This window comes from Aulonocara stuartgranti (genome assembly GCF_965226115.1).
Source record: "Aulonocara stuartgranti genome assembly, chromosome: 3".
Classification (NCBI taxonomy): Eukaryota; Metazoa; Chordata; class Actinopteri; order Cichliformes; family Cichlidae; genus Aulonocara; species Aulonocara stuartgranti.
This window is the reverse complement of record NC_138941.1, coordinates 54670081-54693468: the sequence shown is the minus strand read 5'-3', so window position 1 is coordinate 54693468 and position 23388 is coordinate 54670081. Positions and strand designations below refer to the sequence as shown.

At 44.8% G+C, this 23388-nt stretch overlaps 1 protein-coding gene across 4 annotated transcripts; it reads left to right on the top strand.

The window, feature by feature from the left end:
• Positions 1-121: 121 nt before the first annotated feature.
• On the top strand, positions 122-9636 carry LOC309699474 (transmembrane protein 184C-like). 4 transcript variants are annotated; one of them, XM_082522496.1, is made up of 12 exons: positions 122-401; positions 1428-1585; positions 1865-1995; positions 2806-2842; positions 3006-3211; positions 3294-3368; positions 4157-4250; positions 4629-4741; positions 4840-4939; positions 5815-5892; positions 6044-6137; positions 8988-9636. In XM_082522496.1, exons 2-12 carry the CDS (start codon positions 1469-1471, stop codon positions 9260-9262), a joined length of 1320 nt encoding a protein of 439 aa, XP_082378622.1. In that variant the 5' UTR covers positions 122-401; positions 1428-1468; the 3' UTR covers positions 9263-9636. The 4 variants fall into 4 exon arrangements, with proteins under 4 accessions (XP_082378622.1, XP_082378623.1, XP_082378624.1 ...); XM_082522497.1 differs by having other exon boundaries at positions 122-407; XM_082522498.1 differs by having other exon boundaries at positions 122-430.
• Positions 9637-23388: the final 13752 nt, after the last annotated feature.

Sequence of the window (23388 nt, the reverse complement as noted above, 5' to 3'; positions counted from 1 at the left end):
AGAAATATTTTTTTATTGGCGTCAACGAGCTTCCATACATACGAAAAACATGTCCTTGAGCAGAGGTAATTTAATTTGAAAGTTCACGCCCTGTTTGTGGCGCTTTTCCGCTGACCACGTGACTGACGGACAGCGGGGAGCTGGGTGAGGTCCCAGCCTATGACGTGGGCGCGTAAACACGGGAAAGGGCGAACACGGACATCGGTGTGTGTGGTCGATCGATCCGGATCAGTCCGGTGGTCTGACAGTGATCTGGGGTCTACTGAAAACATCAAAGGGGATCAGCTGGGCTTCATTTTGCAGCGTGTGGTTGGGCGGAGGAAGGATGCGTTGCCTGGTAACAGAGAACGGAGTGAGGATGAAAGCAGGCCAACCGTCGCTCTGAGTGAACGTCTTCCGCCGTAACGGTCCACATTTTCTTCTTTTAACAGTTCGGTTTAAATCTATTGTATCGAACCAGCAGCTTTTTAACTGATCAGCGGATAAAGGTGGTGATGCCTGAAGAATACACCGTGTACTGACCTCATTACACGCTGGGCATTTAAGATTTTTACGACATTTTAAAGCTGTAATACGCCTTTAAGAGGCTACATGAGGGATGCTTTAACCCCAACGGTCATTTTAACACGTTTAAGGCTAATATACCTAATTAATATGGATGGATACAGTGGTGGTTCCTAAAGCCCTTAAGATATTAAACTTATGTGTTTTTTGGTATAATAGGGATCACACAGTGCACTGTTTACCAAAATATTACCCACAGATTTCAGTTTATTTGAGTTTTAGTGCTATAAATCAGTCTAACTTCAAGAGTAGGACCCATAAATAATTACTTTTTACTTATTTAAACATAAGCTAGATTTTTTAAAATGTATTCTATCAGTTCTAATTTGGCAAAATCCAAACTTTGTATGCAGTTAGTGGAGATTTTAAGTCCAAGGTTGCGTTTTACAAAGTTTTATTGATATTTTATTGGCTTTTACTGACAGAATAAATAAATATAAGGCAGTTTTCTCCGCTCAACACTAGTGTCATACTTTAGTTTGTTTATGGGCTAATTAACAGGTGTTTTAAATACTAAAAACTCCAATTTGAAAGATTGTGTGGAGGGTTTTTCACAGAGATATTCTCCAGAAATGTCTGTTTATCTGGTTGGAATCAGTGCCAGCTTGCAGAGTGTTAAGTTGTTAAGTAAGCACAAGTCAAATTACACATCCTTTTGTCATTATTAATCCAGACAAATGCCATCATAAAGTAAATCTGTGCTCTTTTTGTGCAGTTTGCTAAGATTTTTATGCAATCATTTGCTCAAAATTGTGATTTTCAGGTCAAATAAAGAGTGTGTAATGAAATGAACGGGTTAATTACACATGCTGCAGCAATTTTAATTGTCCGCCTTAACAACCTGCCTGTGGTCTGTGGTTTAGGATGTGTGCCTGTAGTCTGCGTTGAGGGTGAAGCTGCCGTCATGCCGTGTACATGTGCAGAGTGGAGGAGGTGGATCCGCCCGCTGGTTCTGGTGCTTTATGCCCTCCTGCTGGTCGCTGTGCTGCCGCTCTGCATCTGGGAGCTGCAGAAGGACAAAGTACTGACACCTCCACCTGTGCTCATCTGTGGACCAAACATAGTCGCATGATCTCGTAGCCCCCTGTTCATGCTGTAATAAGCAGACTGTATATAAAAGATGGACTCATCTTTAGTAGTTTATCTGTTTTTTATCTTTAATGTATAAAAAGGGTGGAGTTTTATTTATGCAGTGTTCTCACTGCACAAAAAAACACAACAGTCCTGCAGTGACTAACTGTGATGTTGCAGGAAGGATGTTGGATACACTTTAAAGCCTGCGGTCTGTGTCTGCGTGCAGGTCGGCACTCACAGTAAAGCCTGGTTCATCGCTGGCGTCTTTGTGTTTCTGACCATCCCGATCTCGCTGTGGGGGATCCTGCAGCACATGGTGCACTACACACAGCCTGAGCTGCAGAAGCCCATCATCAGGTAAACACACACACACACACATGCACTTCAGTTCTGTCTTCAAACACTCTAAATATCTCCACAGATACACTGAAGCAGGTCTGACAGAGTCTGACTTTAGGACTGTTGTATTTGACGTCAGCAACGAGGCGTCAGGTGTAAAAATGAAATAAGCTGCAGATTTCAAGCTGGATGCTGAAGTTGAAGGAAAAAGCAGAAAGTGGGTATTTTGTGCCTAAAAGCCTACTCTTGTTGGTAGCTATTAAATTTAATCTAATTTGAAAAGTCTAAAATTAGCTTCAGCAGTGAAGCTCTGAGGATGTTTTCCTCCATCTGTTATGCTGGGAACACTTCAGAAAGGCCAATGTGAGCAGCAGGGATGATTACAGCAAGATAAACCTGCCTCAGCATTTGATTTTTAATTAAAACAAACTTGGAACATTTATGAGTCTACCTTTCAAAATAAAAGTCTAAATCCAAATGTATCAGTAGATGTGAAATTGTTAGAATTACTTACTCCACACTATATTAAGATTTTTTTAGTCAAACAGGAGTTTGAAAAAAAATGATAAGAACAACTCTGAGCAGAGCTGCTGGTCTCCAGAGCTTGCAGTGGTTGGACTATGTGGCATAACTTACACAGACTGCATATAAACGTTGGATGTAGCCACTTTGACTTCACCCACTATTTTTTAATCTCTTGTTCTGAAGCATTAACTTTAGCATTATGGTTGTTGCCATGTTGTTTTTGGGACTATAAGTGGCTGTGTGATGTTTAGTGGAGTGCTAACTTATGAGCTAAAGTTAGCTTGCTCTGTCTCTTTTCAACAGGATACTGTGGATGGTGCCGATCTACAGTTTGGACAGTGTGAGTCATTGTTACACACAAACGAACACAGACATCCAGCGACACAGACCCTTCAGTATTTTCTTCCTTTGCCGTGTTTATAACTCTTTTACACTTAATGAAATTCATCAAATTCTTTCCCTCATGTGACCTTTATGATTTCTGCTTGTTGAACGTCTTTCAGTGGCTGGCCCTGCGATATCCCAACCTGGCCATCTACGTGGACACGTGCAGGGAGTGCTACGAGGCCTACGTCATTTACAACTTCCTGGTTTTCCTGCTGAACTTCCTGAGTAACCAGTACCCCAGCCTGGTGCTCATGCTGGAGGTCCAGCAGCAGCAGCCACATCTGCCCCCGCTGTGCTGCTGCCCACCATGGCCCATGGGAGAGTAAGAAGAAGGGAGGTCACAGAGAGGGAGTTCAAAGTGTGTGATGAATGGATGCATGTTAAGTTTTTTCTCTCTCTGTCAGGGTGCTGCTGTTCAGGTGTAAGCTGGGAGTCCTGCAGTACACTGTGGTCAGACCAGTTACCACGGTGATAGCGCTGTGAGTTTCGTGCTATAACTGTAATGTTTTATAGCCTAATGTTTGTAACTGTAGCAGTAATACTTGATGTTGATTCCAGCTATTGGCTGTAGTCTTTCTGTTAGCTGTTGAAATATATCTATTTTTTCCAACATGATTAGTAATGCAGGATGAAACCTCTCCTTGTGTTTAGTGTGATAATTCAATCACTGCTAACCTACTTAGAGCAGCCGTGGCCCATTTTATCACCTAAAACTCTCCTGTGGTCCAAACAGACCTTTACTCAGAGCTGTGCTCATCACATGAGCCTAACAGAAAGTATTTTCTTTACTGCGTTTTCACTGATCTTCTGCTTGTTAAGGCTGTACAGAATCCTGCTGTTAGCAACCATGACATTTTTATTCAAACCTCATTCAACAGTTTTGATTTATAAGTGAAACAAAATGTTTTCATTATATATTATTTTATAAACATCACTGTCTTGATATTTTTACTTGAACTAGAAAATAATGTTCAAAATCAGTAATATTTAAAAAAAAAACAGAATGAAAATCACCTCTGACTTGACTGAAAATGAAAATAAAAGCCGTTTTTTCTACTGTAAAAATTTACAGTAACTTGTTTTTCCCACGTATGTATTCACAGCGATATCCACATGGAACAGTAGAGTACTGTACACCATTTTCTTTATTTTTCTACCTCAGTTTGGGAAAGTGTAGATGTTTTCATATGTTTTGTAATCTGAGAGCAAACTGAAAAAACAGTGAAGTTTGTGACCTGCTAAAGTGACTGATTGCTTTTGTGTGCAGCATCTGTCAGCTCTGTGGGGTTTATGATGAAGCAAACTTCAGCTTCAGAAACGCCTGGTCCTACCTGGTCATAATCAACAACATATCACAGCTGGTAAAGACTCAGCGTCATCATCACAGAGCAGCAGTTTCGCATTCCCAGTGTGTCAAATACACCTGTTTCTGGTTGTTAGCACACCTGGTTACATCTGGATTATTGTGGGGTTTTTTGTATTTGAACATCTGGTATGAGACTGCATTACATCAGAGCATGTAGTACAAACATTAGCCCCCAGCCCGAAACTTACCTGAACCCTGTTTAACCTTTACACAGTTTTTTTTAAGCCAGTATCCTTCAGAAAAAGTGAAAACTGATCGCTGAGGCTTTTTTTTTTAGGTTATCTCAGTTAATACTAAATTTAAAATCTATGATTTCTGTGAACAAGAGATCAAGTAAAATTCCAAAATTATATTTTTGTTTCTTTATCTGCAGTTTGCCATGTATTGTCTGGTGTTGCTCTATCGAGCTCTCAGGGAGGAGCTGATGCCCATCAGGCCTGTGGGGAAGTTCCTCTGTGTCAAACTGGTCGTGTTCGTCTCCTTCTGGTAAGAATGGGAGTGTGATTGTAATAGCTTTGGGTTTTGAGCCGTTTCATTTTTCCCTTTAAACACATGCAGTGCTGATACATTCATTTTGTCTCCAGGCAGGCGGTTTTAATAGCACTGCTGGTGAAGGTTGGTGTGATCTCTGACAAACACACCTGGGACTGGGACAGCGTGGAGGCCGTGGCTACTGGTCTGCAGGTACAGATCATACTGCTGCATCAGTCAGCTGACCTTTGATTTATTTGTCTTCATGTTTAGATAACAGGTGAGATTTCCTGGACTTTTAGCAGAGATTAAAATTTAGCAACATTCAGCTTTCTGTACAGATTAGAAGACAAATGAACTAAAAACAGTAAAAGCGATGAAAATAAATGCCACAGTGTTCAGATAAAGCATGAAAACTGAGTAGCAGAATAAAAAGAGGACTTTAATGACACTTGCTGATGGGTGCTGCAGAAAAACTGGCAAGAAACCAACAATAGCCCAAACATCAAGGAGTTGAACTAAAAATGCAAAAAATGAAGTATCACACCAAAAACAGAAGCAAAGTCACAAAATAATATGGAGAATTAGGTGAAATGAAGTACTGTAAACATCATTAGTGTGATATTAGGATCACACTCAGCAGCAGTGCAGTGTTTCCTAAGGCACTTTGTGAAAACAGTAAGGTACACTGAAAACTTTGAGGGTCCAGGAAGAAGAAGAAGAAGACTGAGCAGCAGGGAGGGATTTAAACAGGTACATCCTCAAAATATGACAGAAAAGCTGCCTGATATCAGACAGAACTCTGACTCTCACATCTGGAATCAAACCAACACAAAAGATGATGGAAAAGTAAACCATTCAGTACAAATTTGTATATATTTCTGGTCTTTCTGCATGAATTGATGGAACAGCTAAAATGAAACAGGATGAAACATCAGAAAAACTGACTTCTTAAGGTGAAATGACTGCAAGAGGCACACAAAAACACAAGGCACAAAATAAGGAAATCATTTTTTTTTTAAAACAGTTAAACACATTTTACGCTGCTGTTTCTATTCTGAAAGATAACTGAGTTTTTACTCATATAGGACTTCATCATCTGCATAGAGATGTTTCTGGCTGCCATCGCTCACCACTATACCTTCACCTACAAGCCCTATGTACAGGTAACCTTATCTATCTATCTATCTATCTATCTATCTATCTATCTATCTATCTATCTATCTATCTATCTATCTATCTATCTATCTATCTATCTATCTATCTATCTATCTATCTATCTATCTATCTATCTATCTATCTGTTTCTGTCCATCAGGAAGCAGAGGAGGGGTCGTGTTTTGACAGCTTTTTGGCCATGTGGGATTTCTCTGATATCAGAGCTGATGTCAGTGAGCAGGTCCGCCATGTTGGTGAGTGTCTGACTCAGAAATCATCACAGTATGTGGAAATGACACTGAAGCAGTTTGTTGAGGAACACATCAGTGATTGGAAATGGGGCTAAACTGCTTTTGGTGCTACTGTTCTCTCTGTTTTAGATGTTCTTACAGTTTTTCTCAGTTGCTTTGGTGCGTTTCTCAGAACACCATTAACATTTGCACAGCAGTTAGTGCATTTCCCAAAACAATTAGTGCAAACTGCAAAACCTAGTGGATAGCCTGCAAAAGCACGTCACATGCACAGAATTGATTATCCATACCTCAAAAGCAAGTATCCATGTCAATGAAACTGTCAGTGCCATCAAAATGAAAAGTCTTGACACCATCTTTATGAACAAGATAGTCAAATGGCATTGTCATGTTTCCACTATGACAGTTTATAATTTCAGTGTTTCCCATTGCAAAAACAATTGGTGACACCTGAAAATGCTGACGACAGCACTATGGCCTACCTGTACAGCCATCTGAAATGTGCATTTAAGTCACTGTAGATGTTATGGGAGTCTTGGGAGTAACTGAGACACTGAATACGTACGTTTCACATTTCCATTGTGTAGAAGTGTTTGTAATCCTACAGAATTGTGCAAAAGAAAAATATGCTACAGTCACTTGTTCACTGTAGAATACATGTAAACATAAAATCACCCATTTGGTAGAGCTGTGCACTAATGTGAACAATAAACAGCACATGTAACAGTACAGTAAATCATTCTGGCACATCCAGACGTTCCTGTCTGTCTGGCCACATATTTTCATCTACATCACAACAGATGTTATCCCTCGCAATGCAGCGAGGAAAGTATCTCCTGGAGTGGCGAATCCATCCTCTGCAGGACCCTGCTGTGATGTCGTCACATGCTGCATTCATGGCTGCTAGCAGGGCCATTTGCTCATGTGGATGCCGGTCATAAACTTTCCACCTCCAGGCAGAGAAAAACTCCTCTATTGGATTAAGGAATGGGGAATATGGAGGGAGATATTCAACCAGAATTCTGTCATGTGCTGCAAACCACTCTCTGACCTGATGGGAGTGGTGAAAACGGACATTATCCCAGACAACAACATACTTGCTGAGTTGGCCTCCACCTCTCTCATTCTCAGGGACTAGGTCCCTGTAAAGAGTGTCTAAAAATGTCAGGAGATGTTGGGTATTGTATGGACCAAGAAGGGGGACATGGGTGAGGACGCCGTTGTCTGAGATGGCTGCACACATGGTAATATTCCCTCCGCGCTGACCAGGGACTTCAGTGGTTGCCCTCTGTCCAATGCGATTTCTTCCACGCCTTCTGCCTTTGGCCAGATTGAAATCTGCCTCATCAACATATATGAATGTGTGCAGTGTTTCCCTGGCTTCCAGCTCCAGTACACGCTTTAGAGAGAGACAGAAATGCAATGTCACAATATGCCTGTGTACAGTAACAAACAGTAATGCATGCATTTGGTAAAACACATTGTAGAGTATGTGCTGTGGAATTGCAAGTGTACTGCATGAAACTACGAAGTACTGTAAAACAGTTTGCAGTGCAGAACATAGAAGACCAGCTTTACCTGCACATACTGGTGACGGATCTCCTTCACCCTGTCACTGTTTCGTTCAAATGGCACTTTATACAATTGCTTCATGTGGATTTCATTTTTCTTGAGTACTCTGTCAATTGTTGAAATTGAAACAGATTCAATATTGCCAAATACCGTGTAATTCTCTATGACAGCGCTTTGTATGTCTCTCAGCTTTATTGCATTGTTTGCAATGACCATTGCACAAATGGCTTCTTCTTGCTGTGGGGTAAAAAGGGGCCCTCTTCCGCCTCCGCGAGGTTGTCTTACAATCCTATGTGGTGCAGAGTGAACTTTTTGTGAAATTGCAAATACAGTACAGTAACATGTGATGTGTCTGAGATGGCACAGTACAGTACAGTGTATTACTGTTTGCATACCTGTTTTCCCTACGGAATGTTTGAATGATTGAACTGACAGTAGTTCTTCCAATATTGGGTTGCACCCTTCGACCAGCCTCTTCCATGGTGAGGCCGTGATTGACAACATGGTCCACAATTGTAGCCCTTATTTCATTAGGAATCCGCCTATATCTGCCTCTTCTCCCTCTTCCCCTTCCCCTTCCTCCCCGCATCCTCACCCCTCTTCCATGGTGCTGATCTTCCATTTTGTGTCACAGAAGTGTAGATGGTACACACTAGCTCCTGCGCAGTTTATATATGCTTGCCAATTGGGGATTCACAGGATTCATCCATAATTGACAGTGAACAAGTTGTTTGTCATTGGTTACAACTAAACTTTCACACGCCTCCTCATGAGTGACAGCTGTAATTCACCTGAGATCAATTGTTCAATTTCGGAGACATTTCCAGGAAAAATGATACAGAAAGGTATAGGATTTGCTTGACAGATGGCCAATATTTGGCATGTGATAACTAGTTCAACAATTTTGTGTGTGATGACTCAAGCAATGGATGTATGACTATTAGTTTTATTGGGAACGACTATTCAGCATCCATAGGTATGATTACTTTTGACTGACATGACATAAGCAAATGGAAATGTCAGAAAGCAGCAGGGAAATGTATGGAAACAACTGATTCATGTCCAAAATCATTTGCAGTTTGTTCAGAGAGAGGAGAAATTGCTACTATGATGTGCACAAATGACTGAGTGTTGTGGAGGTTGAACTAATAGTTATGAGAATTTCAATTCTGATCTGAGAAACGCACCAAAGCGACTGAGAAAAACTGTAATTTTGAGTGTAGAAAAAGGGAAAAAAGACACTGCAGCTGTTACATGTTTGTTTCCTCCCTCCCCGCTCAGGTCGGACGTTCCTGGGTCGTCCCAACAAGATGTATTTCGGTGCTGCGGCTCGACCCGAGCACACTGAGCACACCGGCCTCCTCGCAGCCACCTCGCAGGACCCCATCGCCGTGGCAGCCACGTCGATGCCCACCTCCCCTTCGTCAAGTGGGCGCTATCAGGGGCTCGGCCACACCACGGCACCCCACTCTATCTCCGCTCCTGCTGGGTTCACGTCCTCGTCTTGGGATGAAGACAGCGAAGGTTCTCCTCCACAGGCGGGTGGAGCCCAATAACAACAGGGACGTACAGCAAAGAGGAGAGAAAGAGACTCTCAGTTTCTGTATTCAAATCTAAAACAAACTATAAACATGAACTCTTCTGAACTTTCTGCACTTACGTTTAAAAAAAAAAAGGAAGCCAAGCATACAAGCATACTGTAACGTTAAAGCCATGTTTGTTGGAAATCTTTGGTATTTAAAAATAACTACTCAGATTTCAATGTCTGAATATGTATTTTGATGTCAAATGATGTAATTTTGATAAATGTATCTGTCGCGTGTGAAGGAAAAGGATTGGAGAGTTTTCAGCAGGTTATTCAAGCTAGCTTTGACTATTTCTTCTAACTTATTATACATAAATAAACAGACTGTGCTATGAGCAATCACAAGTGTAGTCCTGTACCTCTGATAACTCAAAAACATCCCTTAACTATCTGAAGAACAAACATCAGCATAGTAATATGTCTGTGAAGGTTCTCAGTCATCCAGGTCATCGTAGTCAAAGGAGCTTGCTAAGAAAATCATCTGGACTTCTTTAAGTTGCTTGAAGACATTTCACCTCTCATCGGAGAAGCTTCTTCAGTTCTAAGGTCAAATGGTGGAGAGTCCCAGATTTAAACCTAGTGGGAGTATCCCCCCGCAGAGGGACAAAAGGACCCCCCGATGATCCTCTAATCGGCTGAGCCAAGGTGTGAAACTGGGTGTGGGTCCCAATCAGCCAGCGTTTCGGGTGAGCTCTTTGTGAAACCTGGCCCCACCTTATCATGCGAATTCCTGAGGTCAGATGGCCCAGGATATGAGTGGGCGTTAAGGCGTCTGGGGAGGGAACTCAAAACTGGATTATAGATGCTATCTATAATCCAGTTTTGAGTTCCCTATTATAGATTCTATCTCCTCCAGAAGCAGCTGAAAGGTGCTTCCACAAACGGTGACAGTCTCCCAGCATAATGTGTAGTGCCCAGACTAGAGTTGGTCCTTAATGTCTCGTATGCGCAGTGATTCTACCACGGGGTCTTGTTGTAGTTGGCATGGCCAGAAACCCATGAAGGCGAGGCGTCCTTTTTAGATCCGCCGGAGTTAAAGGTCCATATGACAAGATGAAGCTACAATCCCCAACCGACAAAGGGGAATTAGCTCAAATGGGAGAGCGCTCGCTTAGCATGCGAGAGGTAGCGGGATCGATACCCGCATTCTCCAGTGACCCTTTGCACATCCCCGAGCAGCCCCCCAGCAAATTCTGCATCCAATCCATTGGTTTTGTCTCATTATGTCTATGACTTTACTCATTATTCTCACTTTTCAAGGCTTTGTGTCATCACTTCAGGGAAGCATTCAAAGGAAAAGAAAAAGTAATGTTGTCGTGTAAATAAGAATGCTAGGGGTGCTAGACCAATGGCAAAGGAAAAGCCTTATAGTGAGTTCAAGGTGAGCCTTGACACTAAGCATGGAGAAAGGGACTTGTACCAATTGGTATGGCAGAGAGATGAAGCTGGAAAGGATGGACAGCAGTTTAAAGTCATTAAGGGTGGAAATGGTAATGTGCTAACAAGGGAAGGAGTACTTTGAAGGGAAGATGTGGGTGGAGACCAAATAAAGGGGTGATTGTGACACCAGGATAGCAGCAGGTGTGAAAGGCAAGCTTTACAGGACGGTGGTGAGAACTGCTCTGATGTATTGTTTTATGACTGTGGCACGGAGGAAAAGACGAGAGGCCGAGATGGAGTTGTCAGAGTTGAAGATGGTAAGTTTTTTTATGTTGGGAGTGTCCAGGATGGAAAAAGATTAGAACTGACTATGTCAGAGGGACAGCTGGGGTTGAGCGGTTTGGAGACAAAGTTAGACCGGTAAGGCTGCGGTGGTTTGGAAATGTGCAGAGGAGGAAAATAAGATATACTGGGAAAAGGGTGTAAAATATGGAGCTGCTAGGCAGGAGGAAAAGAAAAATACAGAAGAGAAAGTTCATGGATCTAGTTGAGGAGGACATGAAGAGGGTTGCTGTGACAGAGGAGAATGCTAGGGGCAGGGTGAGATGGAGGCAGATGATCCACTCTGGCAACCCCCAAGAAGAACAGGCTCAAAGAAGAAGCCAGCATCACTCCAGGCTTCTACCAAAGTGTTACGCAGCCCCTCGTGGGGGATCTGGAGTAGATTTCCCTGCGTCGATACACTAGCGCTCAGCTCGCATTTTGTCCATCCAGACTACATGGTCACAGAATAAATTCCCAATTCTGCTGGCAAAGAAACTGCAGCAATGAGATGAGGTGGCCGAGAGGTTAAGGCGATGGACTGCTAATCCATTGTGCTGTGCACGCGTGGGTTCGAATCCCATCCTCGTCGAGTCCTCTTTCTACTTATCTTAATGCATGTTGTGAGATTGGCTGCCAAAGTAGGCATGATGCAATGCCTCAGCTCTTCTTTGGCTCAGTACTCCCTATAGTTCACCATGTGGTCTTGTTGCACAGGTCACGTTAAAGAGAATGGTCTGCTAATACAATGGCCAAAAGATACTTTGTTTCCAGAATAGTCAGTGCTCCAAACGAACGCATGTGGCTTCCTTTGGCAAATGTTTATTTGCACGTCTCCTCTGAGTACCTTTCAGGTACTGTCAGGTTAACGCTGGCTTTAAACCTCATCAGTGTTTGTCCATCTGAGGTGATTGTCTCCCCTCTTACCTTCACAATACTGGCCCATGGCAGCCAAGAGTCACGCAGCAATGCCCCCAGTCCAGTCTGACATCTCTTTTTCTCCAGAAGCAGCTGAAAGGTGCTTCCACAAACGGTGACAGTCTCCCAGCATAATGTGTAGTGCCCAGACTAGAGTTGGTCCTTAATGTCTCGTATGCGCAGTGATTCTACCACGGGGTCTTGTTGTAGTTGGCATGGCCAGAAACCCATGAAGGCGAGGCGTCCTTTTTAGATCTGCCGGAGTTAAAGGTCCATATGACAAGATGAAACTACAATCCCCAACCGACAAAGGGGAATTAGCTCAAATGGGAGAGCGCTCGCTTAGCATGCGAGAGGTAGCGGGATCGATACCCGCATTCTCCAGTGACCCTTTGCACATCCCCGAGATGCCCACCAGCAAATTCTGCATCCAATCCATTGGTTTTGTCTCATTATGTCTATGACTTTACTCATTATTCTCACTTTTCAAGGCTTTGTGTCATCACTTCAGGGAAGCATTCAAAGGAAAAGAAAAAGTAATGTTGTCGTGTAAATAAGAATGCTAGGGGTGCTAGACCAATGGCAAAGGAAAAGCCTTATAGTGAGTTCAAGGTGAGCCTTGACACTAAGCATGGAGAAAGGGACTTGTACCAATTGGTATGGCAGAGAGATGAAGCTGGAAAGGATGGACAGCAGTTTAAAGTCATTAAGGGTGGAAATGGTAATGTGCTAACAAGGGAAGGAGTACTTTGAAGGGAAGATGTGGGTGGAGACCAAATAAAGGGGTGATTTGTGACACCAGGATAGCAGCAGGTGTGAAAGGCAAGCTTTACAGGACGGTGGTGAGAACTGCTCTGATGTATTGTTTTATGACTGTGGCACGGAGGAAAAGACGAGAGGCCGAGATGGAGTTGTCAGAGTTGAAGATGGTAAGTTTTTTTATGTTGGGAGTGTCCAGGATGGAAAAAGATTAGAACTGACTATGTCAGAGGGACAGCTGGGGTTGAGCGGTTTGGAGACAAAGTTAGACCGGTAAGGCTGCGGTGGTTTGGAAATGTGCAGAGGAGGAAAATAAGATATACTGGGAAAAGGGTGTAAAATATGGAGCTGCTAGGCAGGAGGAAAAGAAAAATACAGAAGAGAAAGTTCATGGATCTAGTTGAGGAGGACATGAAGAGGGTTGCTGTGACAGAGGAGAATGCTAGGGGCAGGGTGAGATGGAGGCAGATGATCCACTCTGGCAACCCCCAAGAAGAACAGGCTCAAAGAAGAAGCCAGCATCACTCCAGGCTTCTACCAAAGTGTTACGCAGCCCCTCGTGGGGGATCTGGAGTAGATTTCCCTGCGTCGATACACTAGCGCTCAGCTCGCATTTTGTCCATCCAGACTACATGGTCACAGAATAAATTCCCAATTCTGCTGGCAAAGAAACTGCAGCAATGAGATGAGGTGGCCGAGAGGTTAAGGCGATGGACTGCTAATCCATTGTGCTGTGCACGCGTGGGTTCGAATCCCATCCTCGTCGAGTCCTCTTTCTACTTATCTTAATGCATGTTGTGAGATTGGCTGCCAAAGTAGGCATGATGCAATGCCTCAGCTCTTCTTTGGCTCAGTACTCCCTATAGTTCACCATGTGGTCTTGTTGCACAGGTCACGTTAAAGAGAATGGTCTGCTAATACAATGGCCAAAAGATACTTTGTTTCCAGAATAGTCAGTGCTCCAAACGAACGCATGTGGCTTCCTTTGGCAAATGTTTATTTGCACGTCTCCTCTGAGTACCTTTCAGGTACTGTCAGGTTAACGCTGGCTTTAAACCTCATCAGTGTTTGTCCATCTGAGGTGATTGTCTCCCCTCTTACCTTCACAATACTGGCCCATGGCAGCCAAGAGTCACGCAGCAATGCCCCCAGTCCAGTCTGACATCTCTTTTTCTCCAGAAGCAGCTGAAAGGTGCTTCCACAAACGGTGACAGTCTCCCAGCATAATGTGTAGTGCCCAGACTAGAGTTGGTCCTTAATGTCTCGTATGCGCAGTGATTCTACCACGGGGTCTTGTTGTAGTTGGCATGCCCAGAAACCCATGAAGGCGAGGCGTCCTTTTTAGATCCCCCGGAGTTAAAGTTCCATATGACAAGATGAAGCTACAATCCCCAACCGACAAAGGGGAATTAGCTCAAATGGGAGAGCGCTCGCTTCGCATGCGAGAGGTAGCGGGATCGATACCCGCATTCTCCAGTGACCATTTGCACATCCCCGAGATGCTCACCAGCAGGTTCTGCATCCAATCCATTGGTTTTGTCTCATTATGTCTATGACTTTACTCATTATACTCACTTTTCAAGGCTTTGTGTCATCACTTCAGGGAAGCATTCAAAGGAAAAGGAAGGAAAAGAAAAAGTAATGTTGTCGTGTAAATAAGAATGCTAGGGGTGCTAGACCAATGGCAAAGGAAAAGCCTTATAGTGAGTTCAAGGTGAGCCTTGACACTAAGCATGGAGAAAGGGACTTGTACCAATTGGTATGGCAGAGAGATGAAGCTGGAAAGGATGGACAGCAGTTTAAAGTCATTAAGGGTGGAAATGGTAATGTGCTAACAAGGGAAGGAGTACTTTGAAGGGAAGATGTGGGTGGAGACCAAATAAAGGGGTGATTTGTGACACCAGGATAGCAGCAGGTGTGAAAGGCAAGCTTTACAGGACGGTGGTGAGAACTGCTCTGATGTATTGTTTTATGACTGTGGCACGGAGGAAAAGACGAGAGGCCGAGATGGAGTTGTCAGAGTTGAAGATGGTAAGTTTTTTATGTTGGGAGTGTCCAGGATGGAAAAAGATTAGAACTGACTATGTCAGAGGGACAGCTGCGGTTGAGCGGTTTGGAGACAAAGTTAGACCGGTAAGGCTGCGGTGGTTTGGAAATGTGCAGAGGAGGAAAATAAGATATACTGGGAAAAGGGTGTAAAATATGGAGCTGCTAGGCAGGAGGAAAAGAAAAATACAGAAGAGAAAGTTCATGGATCTAGTTGAGGAGGACATGAAGAGGGTTGCTGTGACAGAGGAGAATGCTAGGGGCAGGGTGAGATGGAGGCAGATGATCCACTCTGGCAACCCCCAAGAAGAACAGGCTCAAAGAAGAAGCCAGCATCACTCCAGGCTTCTACCAAAGTGTTACGCAGCCCCTCGTGGGGGATCTGGAGTAGATTTCCCTGCGTCGATACACTAGCGCTCAGCTCGCATTTTGTCCATCCAGACTACATGGTCACAGAATAAATTCCCAATTCTGCTGGCAAAGAAACTGCAGCAATGAGATGAGGTGGCCGAGAGGTTAAGGCGATGGACTGCTAATCCATTGTGCTCTGCACGCGTGGGTTCGAATCCCATCCTCGTCGAGTCCTCTTTCTACTTATCTTAATGCATGTTGTGAGATTGGCTGCCAAAGTAGGCATGATGCAATGCCTCAGCTCTTCTTTGGCTCAGTACTCCCTATAGTTCACCATGTGGTCTTGTTGCACAGGTCACGTTAAAGAGAATGGTCTGCTAATACAATGGCCAAAAGATACTTTGTTTCCAGAATAGTCAGTGCTCCAAACGAACGCATGTGGCTTCCTTTGGCAAATGTTTATTTGCACGTCTCCTCTGAGTACCTTTCAGGTACTGTCAGGTTAACGCTGGCTTTAAACCTCATCAGTGTTTGTCCATCTGAGGTGATTGTCTCCCCTCTTACCTTCACAATACTGGCCCATGGCAGCCAAGAGTCACGCAGCAATGCCCCCAGTCCAGTCTGACATCTCTTTTTCTCCAGAAGCAGCTGAAAGGTGCTTCCACAAACGGTGACAGTCTCCCAGCATAATGTGTAGTGCCCAGACTAGAGTTGGTCCTTAATGTCTCGTATGCGCAGTGATTCTACCACGGGGTCTTGTTGTAGTTGGCATGGCCAGAAACCCATGAAGGCGAGGCGTCCTTTTTAGATCTGCCGGAGTTAAAGGTCCATATGACAAGATGAAGCTACAATCCCCAACCGACAAAGGGGAATTAGCTCAAATGGGAGAGCGCTCGCTTAGCATGCGAGAGGTAGCGGGATCGATACCCGCATTCTCCAGTGACCCTTTGCACATCCCCGAGATGCCCACCAGCAAATTCTGCATCCAATCCATTGGTTTTGTCTCATTATGTCTATGACTTTACTCATTATTCTCACTTTTCAAGGCTTTGTGTCATCACTTCAGGGAAGCATTCAAAGGAAAAGAAAAAGTAATGTTGTCGTGTAAATAAGAATGCTAGGGGTGCTAGACCAATGGCAAAGGAAAAGCCTTATAGTGAGTTCAAGGTGAGCCTTGACACTAAGCATGGAGAAAGGGACTTGTACCAATTGGTATGGCAGAGAGATGAAGCTGGAAAGGATGGACAGCAGTTTAAAGTCATTAAGGGTGGAAATGGTAATGTGCTAACAAGGGAAGGAGTACTTTGAAGGGAAGATGTGGGTGGAGACCAAATAAAGGGGTGATTTGTGACACCAGGATAGCAGCAGGTGTGAAAGGCAAGCTTTACAGGACGGTGGTGAGAACTGCTCTGATGTATTGTTTTATGACTGTGGCACGGAGGAAAAGACGAGAGGCCGAGATGGAGTTGTCAGAGTTGAAGATGGTAAGTTTTTTTATGTTGGGAGTGTCCAGGATGGAAAAAGATTAGAACTGACTATGTCAGAGGGACAGCTGGGGTTGAGCGGTTTGGAGACAAAGTTAGACCGGTAAGGCTGCGGTGGTTTGGAAATGTGCAGAGGAGGAAAATAAGATATACTGGGAAAAGGGTGTAAAATATGGAGCTGCTAGGCAGGAGGAAAAGAAAAATACAGAAGAGAAAGTTCATGGATCTAGTTGAGGAGGACATGAAGAGGGTTGCTGTGACAGAGGAGAATGCTAGGGGCAGGGTGAGATGGAGGCAGATGATCCACTCTGGCAACCCCCAAGAAGAACAGGCTCAAAGAAGAAGCCAGCATCACTCCAGGCTTCTACCAAAGTGTTACGCAGCCCCTCGTGGGGGATCTGGAGTAGATTTCCCTGCGTCGATACACTAGCGCTCAGCTCGCATTTTGTCCATCCAGACTACATGGTCACAGAATAAATTCCCAATTCTGCTGGCAAAGAAACTGCAGCAATGAGATGAGGTGGCCGAGAGGTTAAGGCGATGGACTGCTAATCCATTGTGCTCTGCACGCGTGGGTTCGAATCCCATCCTCGTCGAGTCCTCTTTCTACTTATCTTAATGCATGTTGTGAGATTGGCTGCCAAAGTAGGCATGATGCAATGCCTCAGCTCTTCTTTGGCTCAGTACTCCCTATAGTTCACCATGTGGTCTTGTTGCACAGGTCACGTTAAAGAGAATGGTCTGCTAATACAATGGCCAAAAGATACTTTGTTTCCAGAATAGTCAGTGCTCCAAACGAACGCATGTGGCTTCCTTTGGCAAATGTTTATTTGCACGTCTCCTCTGAGTACCTTTCAGGTACTGTCAGGTTAACGCTGGCTTTAAACCTCATCAGTGTTTGTCCATCTGAGGTGATTGTCTCCCCTCTTACCTTCACAATACTGGCCCATGGCAGCCAAGAGTCACGCAGCAATGCCCCCAGTCCAGTCTGACATCTCTTTTTCTCCAGAAGCAGCTGAAAGGTGCTTCCACAAACGGTGACAGTCTCCCAGCATAATGTGTAGTGCCCAGACTAGAGTTGGTCCTTAATGTCTCGTATGCGCAGTGATTCTACCACGGGGTCTTGTTGTAGTTGGCATGCCCAGAAACCCATGAAGGCGAGGCGTCCTTTTTAGATCCCCCGGAGTTAAAGGTCCATATGACAAGATGAAGCTACAATCCCCAACCGACAAAGGGGAATTAGCTCAAATGGGAGAGCGCTCGCTTCGCATGCGAGAGGTAGCGGGATCGATACCCGCATTCTCCAGTGACCATTTGCACATCCCCGAGATGCTCACCAGCAGGTTCTGCATCCAATCCATTGGTTTTGTCTCATTATGTCTATGACTTTACTCATTATTCTCACTTTTCAAGGCTTTGTGTCATCACTTCAGGGAAGCATTCAAAGGAAAAGAAAAAGTAATGTTGTCGTGTAAATAAGAATGCTAGGGGTGCTAGACCAATGGCAAAGGAAAAGCCTTATAGTGAGTTCAAGGTGAGCCTTGACACTAAGCATGGAGAAAGGGACTTGTACCAATTGGTATGGCAGAGAGATGAAGCTGGAAAGGATGGACAGCAGTTTAAAGTCATTAAGGGTGGAAATGGTAATGTGCTAACAAGGGAAGGAGTACTTTGAAGGGAAGATGTGGGTGGAGACCAAATAAAGGGGTGATTTGTGACACCAGGATAGCAGCAGGTGTGAAAGGCAAGCTTTACAGGACGGTGGTGAGAACTGCTCTGATGTATTGTTTTATGACTGTGGCACGGAGGAAAAGACGAGAGGCCGAGATGGAGTTGTCAGAGTTGAAGATGGTAAGTTTTTTTATGTTGGGAGTGTCCAGGATGGAAAAAGATTAGAACTGACTATGTCAGAGGGACAGCTGGGGTTGAGCGGTTTGGAGACAAAGTTAGACCGGTAAGGCTGCGGTGGTTTGGAAATGTGCAGAGGAGGAAAATAAGATATACTGGGAAAAGGGTGTAAAATATGGAGCTGCTAGGCAGGAGGAAAAGAAAAATACAGAAGAGAAAGTTCATGGATCTAGTTGAGGAGGACATGAAGAGGGTTGCTGTGACAGAGGAGAATGCTAGGGGCAGGGTGAGATGGAGGCAGATGATCCACTCTGGCAACCCCCAAGAAGAACAGGCTCAAAGAAGAAGCCAGCATCACTCCAGGCTTCTACCAAAGTGTTACGCAGCCCCTCGTGGGGGATCTGGAGTAGATTTCCCTGCGTCGATACACTAGCGCTCAGCTCGCATTTTGTCCATCCAGACTACATGGTCACAGAATAAATTCCCAATTCTGCTGGCAAAGAACCTGCAGCAATGAGATGAGGTGGCCGAGAGGTTAAGGCGATGGACTGCTAATCCATTGTGCTCTGCACGCGTGGGTTCGAATCCCATCCTCGTCGAGTCCTCTTTCTACTTATCTTAATGCATGTTGTGAGATTGGCTGCCAAAGTAGGCATGATGCAATGCCTCAGCTCTTCTTTGGCTCAGTACTCCCTATAGTTCACCATGTGGTCTTGTTGCACAGGTCACGTTAAAGAGAATGGTCTGCTAATACAATGGCCAAAAGATACTTTGTTTCCAGAATAGTCAGTGCTCCAAACGAACGCATGTGGCTTCCTTTGGCAAATGTTTATTTGCACGTCTCCTCTGAGTACCTTTCAGGTACTGTCAGGTTAACGCTGGCTTTAAACCTCATCAGTGTTTGTCCATCTGAGGTGATTGTCTCCCCTCTTACCTTCACAATACTGGCCCATGGCAGCCAAGAGTCACGCAGCAATGCCCCCAGTCCAGTCTGACATCTCTTTTTCTCCAGAAGCAGCTGAAAGGTGCTTCCACAAACGGTGACAGTCTCCCAGCATAATGTGTAGTGCCCAGACTAGAGTTGGTCCTTAATGTCTCGTATGCGCAGTGATTCTACCACGGGGTCTTGTTGTAGTTGGCATGCCCAGAAACCCATGAAGGCGAGGCGTCCTTTTTAGATCCCCCGGAGTTAAAGTTCCATATGACAAGATGAAGCTACAATCCCCAACCGACAAAGGGGAATTAGCTCAAATGGGAGAGCGCTCGCTTCGCATGCGAGAGGTAGCGGGATCGATACCCGCATTCTCCAGTGACCATTTGCACATCCCCGAGATGCTCACCAGCAGGTTCTGCATCCAATCCATTGGTTTTGTCTCATTATGTCTATGACTTTACTCATTATACTCACTTTTCAAGGCTTTGTGTCATCACTTCAGGGAAGCATTCAAAGGAAAAGGAAGGAAAAGAAAAAGTAATGTTGTCGTGTAAATAAGAATGCTAGGGGTGCTAGACCAATGGCAAAGGAAAAGCCTTATAGTGAGTTCAAGGTGAGCCTTGACACTAAGCATGGAGAAAGGGACTTGTACCAATTGGTATGGCAGAGAGATGAAGCTGGAAAGGATGGACAGCAGTTTAAAGTCATTAAGGGTGGAAATGGTAATGTGCTAACAAGGGAAGGAGTACTTTGAAGGGAAGATGTGGGTGGAGACCAAATAAAGGGGTGATTTGTGACACCAGGATAGCAGCAGGTGTGAAAGGCAAGCTTTACAGGACGGTGGTGAGAACTGCTCTGATGTATTGTTTTATGACTGTGGCACGGAGGAAAAGACGAGAGGCCGAGATGGAGTTGTCAGAGTTGAAGATGGTAAGTTTTTTATGTTGGGAGTGTCCAGGATGGAAAAAGATTAGAACTGACTATGTCAGAGGGACAGCTGCGGTTGAGCGGTTTGGAGACAAAGTTAGACCGGTAAGGCTGCGGTGGTTTGGAAATGTGCAGAGGAGGAAAATAAGATATACTGGGAAAAGGGTGTAAAATATGGAGCTGCTAGGCAGGAGGAAAAGAAAAATACAGAAGAGAAAGTTCATGGATCTAGTTGAGGAGGACATGAAGAGGGTTGCTGTGACAGAGGAGAATGCTAGGGGCAGGGTGAGATGGAGGCAGATGATCCACTCTGGCAACCCCCAAGAAGAACAGGCTCAAAGAAGAAGCCAGCATCACTCCAGGCTTCTACCAAAGTGTTACGCAGCCCCTCGTGGGGGATCTGGAGTAGATTTCCCTGCGTCGATACACTAGCGCTCAGCTCGCATTTTGTCCATCCAGACTACATGGTCACAGAATAAATTCCCAATTCTGCTGGCAAAGAAACTGCAGCAATGAGATGAGGTGGCCGAGAGGTTAAGGCGATGGACTGCTAATCCATTGTGCTCTGCACGCGTGGGTTCGAATCCCATCCTCGTCGAGTCCTCTTTCTACTTATCTTAATGCATGTTGTGAGATTGGCTGCCAAAGTAGGCATGATGCAATGCCTCAGCTCTTCTTTGGCTCAGTACTCCCTAATAGTTCACCATGTGGTCTTGTTGCACAGGTCACGTTAAAGAGAATGGTCTGCTAATACAATGGCCAAAAGATACTTTGTTTCCAGAATAGTCAGTGCTCCAAACGAACGCATGTGGCTTCCTTTGGCAAATGTTTATTTGCACGTCTCCTCTGAGTACCTTTCAGGTACTGTCAGGTTAACGCTGGCTTTAAACCTCATCAGTGTTTGTCCATCTGAGGTGATTGTCTCCCCTCTTACCTTCACAATACTGGCCCATGGCAGCCAAGAGTCACGCAGCAATGCCCCCAGTCCAGTCTGACATCTCTTTTTCTCCAGAAGCAGCTGAAAGGTGCTTCCACAAACGGTGACAGTCTCCCAGCATAATGTGTAGTGCCCAGACTAGAGTTGGTCCTTAATGTCTCGTATGCGCAGTGATTCTACCACGGGGTCTTGTTGTAGTTGGCATGGCCAGAAACCCATGAAGGCGAGGCGTCCTTTTTAGATCTGCCGGAGTTAAAGGTCCATATGACAAGATGAAGCTACAATCCCCAACCGACAAAGGGGAATTAGCTCAAATGGGAGAGCGCTCGCTTAGCATGCGAGAGGTAGCGGGATCGATACCCGCATTCTCCAGTGACCCTTTGCACATCCCCGAGATGCCCACCAGCAAATTCTGCATCCAATCCATTGGTTTTGTCTCATTATGTCTATGACTTTACTCATTATTCTCACTTTTCAAGGCTTTGTGTCATCACTTCAGGGAAGCATTCAAAGGAAAAGAAAAAGTAATGTTGTCGTGTAAATAAGAATGCTAGGGGTGCTAGACCAATGGCAAAGGAAAAGCCTTATAGTGAGTTCAAGGTGAGCCTTGACACTAAGCATGGAGAAAGGGACTTGTACCAATTGGTATGGCAGAGAGATGAAGCTGGAAAGGATGGACAGCAGTTTAAAGTCATTAAGGGTGGAAATGGTAATGTGCTAACAAGGGAAGGAGTACTTTGAAGGGAAGATGTGGGTGGAGACCAAATAAAGGGGTGATTTGTGACACCAGGATAGCAGCAGGTGTGAAAGGCAAGCTTTACAGGACGGTGGTGAGAACTGCTCTGATGTATTGTTTTATGACTGTGGCACGGAGGAAAAGACGAGAGGCCGAGATGGAGTTGTCAGAGTTGAAGATGGTAAGTTTTTTTATGTTGGGAGTGTCCAGGATGGAAAAAGATTAGAACTGACTATGTCAGAGGGACAGCTGGGGTTGAGCGGTTTGGAGACAAAGTTAGACCGGTAAGGCTGCGGTGGTTTGGAAATGTGCAGAGGAGGAAAATAAGATATACTGGGAAAAGGGTGTAAAATATGGAGCTGCTAGGCAGGAGGAAAAGAAAAATACAGAAGAGAAAGTTCATGGATCTAGTTGAGGAGGACATGAAGAGGGTTGCTGTGACAGAGGAGAATGCTAGGGGCAGGGTGAGATGGAGGCAGATGATCCACTCTGGCAACCCCCAAGAAGAACAGGCTCAAAGAAGAAGCCAGCATCACTCCAGGCTTCTACCAAAGTGTTACGCAGCCCCTCGTGGGGGATCTGGAGTAGATTTCCCTGCGTCGATACACTAGCGCTCAGCTCGCATTTTGTCCATCCAGACTACATGGTCACAGAATAAATTCCCAATTCTGCTGGCAAAGAAACTGCAGCAATGAGATGAGGTGGCCGAGAGGTTAAGGCGATGGACTGCTAATCCATTGTGCTCTGCACGCGTGGGTTCGAATCCCATCCTCGTCGAGTCCCTCTTTCTACTTATCTTAATGCATGTTGTGAGATTGGCTGCCAAAGTAGGCATGATGCAATGCCTCAGCTCTTCTTTGGCTCAGTACTCCCTATAGTTCACCATGTGGTCTTGTTGCACAGGTCACGTTAAAGAGAATGGTCTGCTAATACAATGGCCAAAAGATACTTTGTTTCCAGAATAGTCAGTGCTCCAAACGAACGCATGTGGCTTCCTTTGGCAAATGTTTATTTGCACGTCTCCTCTGAGTACCTTTCAGGTACTGTCAGGTTAACGCTGGCTTTAAACCTCATCAGTGTTTGTCCATCTGAGGTGATTGTCTCCCCTCTTACCTTCACAATACTGGCCCATGGCAGCCAAGAGTCACGCAGCAATGCCCCAGTCCAGTCTGACATCTCTTTTTCTCCAGAAGCAGCTGAAAGGTGCTTCCACAAACGGTGACAGTCTCCCAGCATAATGTGTAGTGCCCAGACTAGAGTTGGTCCTTAATGTCTCGTATGCGCAGTGATTCTACCACGGGGTCTTGTTGTAGTTGGCATGCCCAGAAACCCATGAAGGCGAGGCGTCCTTTTTAGATCCCCCGGAGTTAAAGGTCCATATGACAAGATGAAGCTACAATCCCCAACCGACAAAGGGGAATTAGCTCAAATGGGAGAGCGCTCGCTTCGCATGCGA

What these genes read in the sequence shown, in the direction of transcription:
- LOC309699474 (XM_082522496.1), top strand. Translation starts at nt 1,469, where the DNA reads ATGCCGTGTACATGTGCAGAGTGGAGGAGGTGGATCCGCCCGCTGGTT. An exon ending in CTGCAGAAGCCCATCATCAG is followed by an intron (nt 1,996 to 2,805) that starts GTAAACACACAC and finishes TCTTTTCAACAG; the next exon opens with GATACTGTGGATGGTGCCGA. An exon ending in CGATCTACAGTTTGGACAGT is followed by an intron (nt 2,843 to 3,005) that starts GTGAGTCATTGT and finishes AACGTCTTTCAG; the next exon opens with TGGCTGGCCCTGCGATATCC.